This window comes from Scatophagus argus, chromosome 6, assembly GCF_020382885.2.
Source record: "Scatophagus argus isolate fScaArg1 chromosome 6, fScaArg1.pri, whole genome shotgun sequence".
NCBI classification, from domain to species: Eukaryota; Metazoa; Chordata; class Actinopteri; family Scatophagidae; genus Scatophagus; species Scatophagus argus.
Genome location: NC_058498.1, coordinates 8,366,276 through 8,378,385, shown reverse-complemented (window position 1 = coordinate 8,378,385; position 12,110 = coordinate 8,366,276). Strand labels below are relative to the sequence as shown.

Here is a 12,110-nt window from a genome sequence, read left to right as displayed (position 1 = left end):
AGAGTACTTTGAGTATAACTCGTGCTGCCACAAATATTCTCCGCAAAGTTGTATCCATGTTCACTTGTGCTGTATGGTGTATTCTCATGCTTGATTTTGGTGGAAGTGACTGTCAGCTATATGCTCAAGCACCGTGTTGGATCCCTGGAGGATGCGGTCAATAAAGGCTCTAAAATAAATTACATGAAATAAAACAGCCTGTTTTATTCTTTAAAGTCATAAATCCTGATCTCCAGCTGCCAATAGCTGAGCCACTTTCTACTTCTGCACCTCTGCCCATGTGTCAGTGACTGTGGTGCCTGGCTGTGTGTACTGTTCACTTAAGTTTGTTTGCTTTTTTTTTTTTGCTTTAGTCATCGTAGATAATTATTTAAACATCTGTTTGAATTCGGAAAAAGAAATACTCAGAAATACACCACAAGACTGTCACATTACGGTTCCCAGACCTTGAAAGTCACCCCACTGGGGGGAGCTAAATAACTATAATAAAGACTCAGAAATAAACGTTTTTGTCCAGGCTGTCTATTTGTATTGATAAATATTGTACGCTAGTTTGAGTGTATGAAAAACCTTCATGCATGAGATAAAAAAAAATTTAGAAATTAAAGTAATGTATAAATGTCAAAAAAAAAACGACGCAAACATTAAGAACATTTTACAATCTTTTTCTGGATGTTAGTCACAGTGTCTCAGTTGGTGGTTGGGGCTGCAGACATCTTTATGACACTGAGATGTCCTCTCTATTTCCTCTGGGACTTCACATTCTACATTTTACAGCTCTAATTACTGTACATCTAAACGTGAATACATTAAGCTAACACAAAAACGAATGATTCAAAATCTCTCTTCCTGGCTGTGTGGACAACGCTGAGAAACACATTTAGATCTTCATGCAGAGAAGAAGAAGAAAAAAATACCTTATTACCTAACAAACCTCTACGTTACAGGTGAGGAGACACCGTATGTCCACATTTGATCTTCTTTTGGTGTGGATTAAAGCGGTTGTCTACGTTACAGCAGCGCCCTCTGCAGCACGAGCTCATACGAGCACAGGAAGCAGTCTGACGTCACCAGAATCCCAAAGATGGCGGCGTTGGTTGGTAAGTAATGTTTTGACAAAAACGACATGCTTTTAAGTAAACATCGCTGCGTGCGTAGACATATGTGGATCGGGGTATTTAGGGAATGAAGCACATATAAGTGCACCAGCCGGTAATTTAGGTTTGTCGGTAATCGGATTTATAGCTTTTAGTGAATGCGCACACTGACCTTGCTCTGTCTGCGTTAGCATGGAGGCTGACCAGGTTAGCTAACATGAGCCAACACAAGTATAGACGTATGGCATCTTTAAAGTAACGTAAAGTCCGTTATTTTAGTATTTGTTTTGTTTACATTGTGGGTGCACAACCGTACAAAATGTGTCACTAACCCCAGTGCTTGTCATGCATCACGTAAATCTCCCATTGAAAACCAGCCAGTGTGGGATTCTCACCAGCCGTTACGAACACTGTGCTGCGTTTAATTTAAAGGTTTTTGCAAATCGCCCGGGACTATCCTCCATTTCGGCATGTATTGACGTAAAAGTGGGTCTTGTCTAGTCAAGTATGAATGTCTACACCTTAATTATTTATTTCTGTATCTGTGGCTCCAGATGGATCTCGTCCGTGTTAAACTAATGTATCCATCACAAAGAGTCTGTGCTGCTAAAGGGTTTTATCAATTTTTTTGTTATACCTGAATACAATGTTTGGTCAGTAATCTGACAATACAGCTGTTAAAACATGTGAAATACTTACAAGTTGTCATTGTTATTATATAATTTTTCAGTTTGTTGAATGCTTCTGTTTTGCAGCGCCTCGCCTGGCCATGTTTGGCACCTTTTCAACAAGGTAAGAACCTTCTAATCGTGTTCCGTTTCGAAACTTTAATAAGTCCAGCTTAGCCCAGCTGGTCCGAAAGCTTGCTTGAGTATTATAACCTTCAGAAGTGTTTTCAATACCCGCATAAACATATTTGTTACTCATGTATTGTAAAGTTCCAATTGAATTCTGATTCACCAAAAATGCACCACATCACAATCAGTCATTGAAGATGATACTGATTAAGATTGTACGGATTTTTTTTATGTATCTAATAACTCATTTTCAGCCTACCTGGGCTTTATTTTGTAATTTAAAATCATCACTCGAAAGCGAGTGCTGAAGCATTCGCTGTGCTCGACAGACTGTGCAGTCTTACTTTTGGCAGCAGGAGCTCTCAGCCTGTATGCTGTTCAGAGGCGCAGTCAAGTTAATCCTTCAAGTCATCATCAGGTTGAGGAAGCTCAGATAAATTTATCGTATCCTACAATAAAATCTGCCCATCTGTCCATCGCTCACAGTGTCTGGAAATGACTCAGTTTCACACAGTATTATCGCAGTATTGCCCTCTCGTGAAATCAGCTGTTCTAACATATGCTTGTTATGATTAAGATTTTCATACAAGTTTTCCCATTACCTTTTATTTCATTCATTTCATTGACTTAAACTTCATTACATCTTGCTGACTTTTTCTGCTGTTACTGTTGTTTCTCTGACCTTTCCTCCATCCAAAAGGCCCATTTCAGTGTTTGTAGTTCAACAGAAGAGTCTGCACAACGGTGCAAAAAATGAGAACACCAGCACAACGTGAGTTTACCAAAAGTACTCTGGTGTAAATATCAGAATGAAGAACAGACACTCAGTAAACACTGTGCACACGGTGAAGATCCTCCCCATCCTTCTGTTGCAGTGTGGTTCCAGTCAGAGAGAAGAGCACTGCAGTGGCAGCAGCCAAACCAGCATCTGTAGCCAGCAGCAAGGGGGAGTATGTTATCACCAAGCTGGACGACTTGGTTAACTGGGCGCGCAGGGTGAGTGGATGAGAGGATGCTGGTTGTGTTGTGGGGTGGATTCATCAAAGTCTGCAGCATTTTCTCATTTACTTTACATCCTCATCTGTCCAACTCGGATTGAAACTATTTCATCCCAGTATTTTCTGTATTCACGCTAGTAATTAAGATGAAAATTACAGAGGCAGCCACACATGTGAGTCATATTGAGTTGAATGCCACCCAACGGTACGTGTTAGATGTACCAGTGATCATTTAAAGTTTTAAAGGCAACAAACAAGCCAGAGAGTGGATGGTTGACTTTCTGTGGCTTAAAAATCTTGACAACATGCCAAATGCTCAGACGCTGACTGAGAGGCAGTTGTGTGGCATTTCCTAACACCACAAACTGTGACTTCAGTCTCAACAGAGAAGAATTTGAGTGTCATCGAGCTGTTATGTATTGCTCGGCTGTGGTTTTTCAGGTTTGGTTTTGTTCATATCAGATAGAATGATGATAATAAGTGTTGCCTGTTCAAGCAGATCTACTGATGCAACTCTAGTCTGCGTGTGCTTTCAGCTGATTTTGAACAATGCACTAAAGCAAGTATTGTGTTTGTTTTTTCTTGTTAGTAACCGTGTCAATGTGTGTGCACTGTTAGTGATTTTGGGACTTAAGGCTGTTCTGCTACCCCCTCAGAGCTCTCTGTGGCCTATGACCTTTGGCCTGGCATGCTGCGCAGTGGAGATGATGCACATGGCGGCACCTCGTTACGACATGGACCGCTTCGGAGTGGTCTTCAGAGCAAGTCCCCGACAGGCTGATGTCATGATTGTGGCAGGAACGTTGACCAATAAGATGGCTCCGGCTCTACGGAAGGTGATGAGGGAAACGGGTGCAATTTTACAGCAGCAGTGGTATCACCAGTATCTAACATTTTAAGTGTAATTCATCTAATGATGCTCCAAAAAACATGCCGAACTGCTGTCTTGAGTTTGATTCAGGTTTGCGAAAAGCCGCCTCTCTCTCAGACTTCTCTGTCTGCAGGATGCGAGCGCTGAGAACAGTATAGCTGTTCAAATGCTGGCTGGATTATGAGCAGCCTGTCGGTGGATTGGCAGACTGGCACGAGGCCTTCCTCTAGCTGAAAGGACAGATTAGCTCTTAGTCAGACATTATATAATGAATCGCATCTCCTTGCCAACAGGTGTACGACCAGATGCCTGAGCCCAGATATGTCATTTCCATGGGAAGGTAAGTTAACTCCTGCAGAGATTGATTTAGATGGCACTGTAATCTATCCTGTATTAGTAAAGTCTCCACAGCTGGTCTGGTACTAACATTTACTGCATTCCTGACTGTTTAGCTTTATTCCTGCTTTTGTGCTCTGCTTTCTTTCCCCACTCTATGGCTTTAAGCCTTATCTTGATCGCCACAAGCATTTTCATGAAATGCTAAACCTCACACTGTCGTATCTGAAAGTTTCAATAAGTATTTTACGTTAACCATCTAAACGGGACCTCATTATTTTCGTCTTCCAGCTGTGCTAACGGAGGAGGCTACTACCACTACTCTTACTCTGTTGTCAGAGGTTGCGACCGAATCGTACCAGTGGACATTTATGTTCCAGGTAACTTTTACTGCATAATATGGACATTATGACATCTGCAAATTGTGGAGTGGAGACTGTTAGAGACGACGGGTCGAGAAAGAGATGTTCAACAATTACAAATATGGCTCTATAGTTTGGGTGCCCACATACTTTTGACCAAGTAGTTCCCTTCAACTCTTGGTAGCCATAACTATCTAAGGATCATATTCAGGAATAAAATAGCTGTGTATAATAGTTGTAGAATGAACAGTAGTACTGGTAATTGTTGCATTTTTATTATTCATATATATATATATATATATATATATATATATATATATATATATATATATATATATCATACCTTGTTCATTTCAGTCATTATTTAGTGGTGTCTTGTGGACTAATAGAATCAGTGTGCAACATTAGCTGCCAAATGTATAAATAAGTTATCAGAGAATTAAAAGATCCTGTTTATGATCGGACAGAAATTCTTTCTCACCACAGCTCTAAACTGAAATCTCCACCAAAAAAAATATACAATCATTGCTCAGTTCCCCCCTCACCTGTCCTCAGGTTGTCCCCCTACTGCAGAGGCTCTTCTCTATGGGACTTTACAGCTGCAGAGGAAAATCAAGCGTGAGAAGAAGCTGAAGATCTGGTATCGGAAGTGAATGTGTTAAGAGTGTGTGTTTATCTGGTATATAAATGCTGTATTTCTAGTTTCATTTGGGGCGCTGCTCCTCCTCCATGTAGAGCTGCAGGAACTCAATAAATCCATTGTTGTAATTTACACACAGTACACTGCTGCTTATTTTCAACCAAACCCAGCAGCGGACACACTTTTCTTCTTCTTTAGTTCAGTTTTAGAGTATGGAGACGGTTTATGTAACAGGAGCAACACGTAAGCATCTTACTCAAGGTTTGCACTTGTGTCAGGATTTAAGCCACAGTTTAAATCTGTAATTCATCTTTATTCAAGTAGATGTGCTTAATTTTACAATATCGAACCCTGACTTAGTCATGACCGTAAGATAAGAGTGTCATACTATATTATCTCATTGCATATTATTTTGAATAAACTGGGCGTACATGAAAACACATTATTTTAGCATCTGGTGTGTCATTCTTTCCCCTGGAAAGGCTAAAGCCAAGTTTAAGCCACTAGATGGCTCCTGTGGTCACCGACTCTGACCTTCCCTGCTCTGGGTCCCCACTCAGTAGCAGTTAGAAGCACAATGCATTTTTATTGTGTGTTAATTGTTGTGTCCCTGTGCCGGCTGTTGCCTTCGCTGGCAGCATTATGGTTTTGAGCTGTATGTCCGTTTCTTGTAAACAATATCTCAGGAACGCCGTGAGAGAATTCCTTCAGATTTGACGCCAACGTCCGCAGAATTTGGTGGTCGAAGGTCAACAATTGTCTTCTGCTGAAACGCTAATTCAGCAGCGTAAGTCAGAAAAGGCAGATTGTGACCATATTTCACATTTGTTCAGATACTGAAGTACGGGTACTAAATCTTGGGTGTCTGCTTTGAAACTGTGCTCATTCTACATATCTTGTGTGTGAAACATCCGTGTTTTAGGATTTTTAGTTTCTTTGTCTTCTGTTAGAATCAGTTTTATTGGCCAAGCACATTAACACTCAGTCATAAGGAATGCAACTGTTATACCAATAGACACACAGCAGTAGTCCGCCACAAACTCGTGAGTTGTGCTGATTTTGGGCTTCAGGTGATTTTGCACCATGTGATGAAGCTCTCTTTCAGTCCTCTGTAAAAATATTCTCTAAGTGAAGACAGCAGGTCTCTCGCTGGAAATTATTCACTGAATTCATACATTTTAACATAGTGATAACTTGCACCTAGAACTACACATCAAACATTTTAGTAAATTCCTTTAAAGTCCTCAGTGCATTTATTAAATGAGACATGGATGTAAGCTGCAACTCGACTGGTGCCCGAAGGCAAACGATTGCGATTCACAAACTGTAGTTATTTGATAATAAGTCACTGCTGCAAACCCACAGAGCGAAATACCAAAGTAGGAATTCAGAGGTGAATTTCTGTTGAAAAAGCTTTGTGAGAATTGCCTTTTCTTCTTGGAACAATAATCAGTATTCTGTGTATTCAGTTAGAAGCGGACACCAGCTGCTATAATTATGTATGCAGAGGTGCTCTGATGCATCTTGAGCGTCGTGGGTACAGTCCTCTGTGCTGTTGAAGGGTTCTTGAGTGAGACACTTCAGTCACTCTTTCCTTTAAGTTGCTCTGAATTACAGTGTGTGTGCTTTGTGCTGTGACGGCTGCGCGGCACCAGGAAGATCAAAGTGAAACACTGTCATGTCGACGATCACCATAAATACTGGTTAAAGATTGATGGGTTGTGTTTTAAAACTGCATCTCCATGATGTTTACCAGTTACTGGGATTCCTACACACATTAAAGCAGGATGTGGAAAATGCTGTCATATCAGTACACAGTATTTACAATATCTGGGAGAAGGCTTACTCGCATTGGCTGATACTGGATGTCAGAGGCCAGTCTTGATATTTTGAGTAACATGATAGTATTACTAGTACGTGATGGTGACATACAGTATTTTGAACACCTAAGTTGTAACCTAAGTTGTTTTTGTCTTACAATTTCTTTTATTTAATTAACATATTTGCTGAAAGAGACAGAACCGAGTACTTATGAACTAACAGAGTGCTACTCCAGAAACACAAAAATCCCTTCTTATTCTCCACTGTATCTGTAATAAGCTAAAACCATCTGGTAACTCCTGTCATGCTGATGTGTCTAAGATCTGCCAGCTGCTGCAGTTCCCCACCTGACCGCAGCCTGGTGTTGCATCATCCATCCATCTAATGATTAATGCGTCCTCGCCAGGTGGTAACTCATTCCCACGTGTTCAGATAACACACTCTCCTATCTCCGACCATAAATTAAAACATAACGAATAGTCTGTGTCCATCTCAGTGGGCTGTTTAACCTCTTACTTACTGTTTGAATGCAGAGAGATGAACCTTTAACGCTTATTAAAGGTGTGTGACATATCAGTTACTCACACAGTTGTGCATATTGTCTGTACTCTAATTATCATTTCACTGCTATATCATGGAATATGTAAAACTGAAGATTTCTGTCAGTTAATCATCTTCGTTTTCTGACATTTTCACCAATTTTAGGAACAAATGCTTTCCATAGCAAGTACAATACATGCTGGTGAGCTATTTAGCATCTAGTTTGCATGTTTATAGGCAAGCTCCCACAGGAATAAACACTGAATCTGCAATGTTTTACTGTGAGAGTAGCAAAGACAAGACGTCTTGAGACTATAAACTCTGAAGTTCATGACACACTAAGTCATCTACTGCTTGGTCTGAAACTGGGATATGCATGCTGAGAAAAACACTGGGTGATTTAAGACTTAAAACAGATGAGGCTCAGTGGGGTGTAGATGTATTTGTGGTGGTTTCACGTGGCTTCGGTCTGCTGTTGTCTCATATTTGCTGCTGTGAAGAATAAAATGCATCAATGGACTAATGCGGCACCAAAACTTCAACTCAAACCAAGAAGTTAGTCTGTAAATAGCCTGAAATTTTTCCAAATGAAACCACATGAGAAGAGAATATATGATAAAATAAGGCACCTCGTGAACTGAGTTTGGACGGATTTGGATTTATTGAAATATGGCAGATAGTGAACAGAATGAGGAGGTCAGGAAGGTCATTTCAGAAGGCACATTATAGTAAAAAAAAAAAAAAAAAGCAGGTGTCCTCAGACTTTACTCCTTGATGATGGTTGGAGTGATCATCTTACTGAAGGAATAGTATTTGCACTCACTGGGTGGTGCAATGTCCATGGTGGTGGTGCTAATATTCTCCCTCTTGAAGCCAGCTTGGAGCAGATGAGGTACCTGGGTCTCCTGAAAATGATTAACAGACAGAGTTGGTCAGTGCGAGGAGGCTCACAGCTTTATCAGGTCCCTTCAGCTTGTTTATCATTAACCTTAAAATTATCGCAGCACGCAATTCAGGTTATACTCATCTGAACCCTGAAGGAGGAGGGAGTGCATGGGATTATCAATGGGATACTAAAGTCTGAACTGCCCTGCTGAAACAAATGCTCCAGGAGAAGAAGGACAATCAGAAAACATGCTGATGATTCACAGGTACAACACCTGCAATATCAGAGGCTGAATGACTACGCTGGTATGTGTTAGGACTGTCAGTATAACAGCACGTCACTAAGACTTGTCAATGAGGGTCAAGCTTAGGACACTTTGTGAGGATTAAAAGATCTGACAGCCTATACCAATTATCTTTAGCTAATGAAAGTTTTAAAACATGTACTGCACATCCTGATCCCGATCTTGATAGAGAATTACTTTTGAAGTACCATCAATTACAACACCTGCGTGCCAATTCTAAACCATATGCTCAGTTTCAGCAGCATGCAAAATGTCCAAAGTGAAAAAGTCACTGTGTGTCACTTTTGATTGTGTGTTGTTGATGGGCGCCATCGTCCCATGGGTGCACTACGTTAGGATATACATTGCAATAAACTGCAAAAAGTGAAAAAAAAAACTAAAAGAAGTATTAAATGAGAAGTTGCACAGACAGAATCTGGATGGTAACTGAGACGTACCTCAAACATCTTCTCGATATTGTCGTATTTGGTCTTGAGCAGCTCGCCCCAGGAGGTGAGGTTGCAGTAGGTCAGGACGCCGCCGGCCTTCAGCATCCTGTGAGCGTGACCCTGCAGGCAAACACAGACATAACAACAAATCAGTCAGTCCTTTATTCATGTGCACCAAATGTATGACTGACGTCTTTCCACTATAATACTGTTTATGATACATGTTTTGTCATTGAGGATCCTTAATCCAGTTTGCATGGAAACAATCCCAAGTATTCAGTGATAATCCTCCTGCAGCATTTTAATCTCTTCAGCACATTTACTGGGTAATTCACTGTGGTGCTGTGCGTGGATTTTAACCACCTACCTTGATGAAGTCAAACTGGTGAGTGTGCCACGTTTCCTCTGACAGAGGATATGTGTCATACAGGATACCTGGGACAGCAGGGACACAGTGTTAGCTGTGTGCCTACAACAAGTATATCATTCACATTTCTGCATGTGTTTTTATGGCTTCTGCCAGCAGAGAAATGGGACATTTAGTGTGTTCATATCAAACACAGGATCTCAGACACCAGTGGTCCAACTTTCATGAGATTTTGATGAAAGGCAAAAGGTTAAGTTGGCTACATGAACAGATTATCTTCGATTAACCATCTGCTCTAATTTTGCCACAAAACATATTAAGCCGTAAACTCAAGATTGCACATTTTAAGTAAAAATGAAGAGCTTCACATGTGACCAAAGTTCTCCACATCTGGTTTGATTTCTTACCATCAAAGTGGTTGTCTGGCAGGGTGGGAACAACATCCTCCCAAAGGCCCTTCAGAGGGACCACCTGCAGCAACAGAAACACCAACTTCACTCATTTGCTCTATAACAATCAAATGAACAAACAGGTCTACAGTTTCCAAGCAAACATATTTGTGCTCAACTAAGATAGGCAGATAATACTGACCTGCTTATCTATCAGTCAAGTCTACTGACCTTATGTGGCTGAGACTTGGCCCAGTTCTCCAGTCTGGCAAAGACGCCATCGTTGCACTCGATGATCCAGTGCTCCTCGATGGGGAAAGACTCAAGTTTAGTGGCGGCGATGGCCATGCCGAAACCGATCTCCAGAACCCGACCACCTACAGGGCAATAACAAAATGACAAAATGACAAACATGCATTCAATGTAAATACAACATTGTGAGTTCAGTTCCAGCCAAACCCGTCCACAGTGTTAAATAACTGATAAAATACCCATAAGCTCATGAACAAAACCTAACGCCTTTGGGTTCCATTTGTCTACTTCCAGTGAAGTTGGTTGTTGGTGCTCAGGAGGTGATATAGGACTAGCAGGACCGTAGATCAAACTCCCTGATTTTTGTTGTTTAAGGTATAACTTGTGGTGGACAGAAAGGCCAAGGGGCTCTTGTTTCCTTTCAGAGAAACATATAAATAGATGAGGGCTAAAGGCTATTTGTTGTCACTTGCCCTCTTCATAATGATTTACTGACCCTTTAACCCGCAGCTCAGTGTAATTTTCACATTTTAATTTAATTAATTTTCAAATAAAGTCTGCAAACTGTGTGAAGTTGACATTAGTCCAGATAAGACACAAAAAAGAAAAGAAAATCCTGTGACATGTCCCATAGAAAATCATTCAATTCAAGCTTAGCAGTTAAACATTCAGCCCTATGGACCCTATTGTGACTGGCCAGAATGTACCTTTGGATATGCATGTGCAAGAATAATGCAGATAAGTGGACGACATCAACTTGCATTTTCAGTATCCGGAAATCCCAGTGAAGCTACAGGTTTCATTCAAGTGCAAAAGAAAGGTTCATTTGTACAGTATTGTGCAGACAGTTCAGTGCACACCCCCGTCCCTTCCTGCAGGGTTTTGTTGATCGGCCACTTTTCACATACAGCTAAATGAAGATGAGCGGTTTCACCCTGCAGACTTCTTGGCAGGGTCCCATGAGTAGAGCAACAGCTGCTGTAGTATCCAGAGCACTAAGCACCATGCACTCTCACACGTGTCCTCCAAATCACTTTACAAAACAAATGAAGACTAAATATTGTGTGTGAAAAGTCACTTTACCATATTTTATAATAGTATTAAATAGTAATGTTAAATAGTATTTAAAAAACAAATCGCACAAACTTTCACAAGTTTAGAAACTGTTGCATGATTCTTAAAACAAATATTTTATAATATATAATAGCAAATATTTTTGAGCAGTATGTAGTATAGCATAGTACATACTTGTTGTACATGTAGCATAAATCACGCTTCAAAAAAAGGCTATTTTGGGGTCAGTCAACGGCTACCTCCAGTGTCAATTTTCGGACGCCGGCATCAAAATAACGCCGTGTCCGATAATGGATACCATGACCGTCGATTTACTCAAACTGCCACTTGTACCTTTTGAGGCTGCAACGGTCGACAGAGAGTGCATGTACGGGGTCTCCCAGCGTTCCATCACGGGTTTCCCCATGATCTCCAGGTGAGTGTCGGTTTCATTGTAGCCGGCGTTAGCGTCATGCCAGGAGCCCTTGCAGTCCTCTCCCTTGGAGAATATGGGCTGAGCAGCGGTGGTCATGTTGTTTTTATTGCAGAGGAGGCAGTGGTTGTTGTTTGGCTCTGGTGTACGGTTGTCACCACTCAGAAGAGGGTGAAAGGTAGGGGGTTAGCGGTTTATATCGGGCTCAGAAGTGCTGACACTGCGGGAGTTCCACTATAGGTCAACATAACATTCCAAGAGAAGGCTCTGTGGCGCCCAAGATCCTTTGGAGAGAAGATGATTCACGCAGTGGCAAATGAATGGTTCGCTTTGTGTGCATAGTTGCCCCCGTGTGGTTGATATGTTGGAGAAAGTGGATGACGCGGTCTTTTTTTGCACAGTGAACATAAAACTCTTCAGAGATCAAAAGTTGCATTTGCTTTTTTGATATTCGATATTGTTTCTGTCTCTAGGTCCTACACAGCCTGATTAAGGTAGGATTAATGTACCGTTAGCCCCAGTTCAGTATAAAATGC

General features: G+C 41.1%; 2 protein-coding genes across 2 annotated transcripts; one reads left to right on the top strand and one right to left on the bottom strand.

Annotated features, from left to right (window-relative positions):
* Window positions 1-984: 984 nt before the first annotated feature.
* ndufs7 (NADH:ubiquinone oxidoreductase core subunit S7) lies at window positions 985-5,546 on the top strand. The gene is made up of 8 exons (XM_046391637.1): window positions 985-1,100; window positions 1,853-1,889; window positions 2,595-2,666; window positions 2,770-2,890; window positions 3,549-3,728; window positions 4,057-4,103; window positions 4,391-4,479; window positions 5,017-5,546. The coding sequence occupies exons 1-8, from the start codon at window positions 1,085-1,087 to the stop codon at window positions 5,112-5,114; spliced, it is 660 nt and encodes a 219-aa protein (XP_046247593.1). The 5' UTR covers window positions 985-1,084; the 3' UTR covers window positions 5,115-5,546.
* A 2,554-nt stretch (window positions 5,547-8,100) lies between these two features.
* Window positions 8,101-11,860, bottom strand: gamt (guanidinoacetate N-methyltransferase). The gene is made up of 6 exons (XM_046391634.1): window positions 11,496-11,860; window positions 10,068-10,213; window positions 9,855-9,918; window positions 9,448-9,515; window positions 9,090-9,200; window positions 8,101-8,367 (listed from the first exon to the last, which is right to left on the bottom strand). The coding sequence occupies exons 1-6, from the start codon at window positions 11,671-11,673 to the stop codon at window positions 8,227-8,229; spliced, it is 708 nt and encodes a 235-aa protein (XP_046247590.1). The 5' UTR covers window positions 11,674-11,860; the 3' UTR covers window positions 8,101-8,226.
* Window positions 11,861-12,110: the final 250 nt, after the last annotated feature.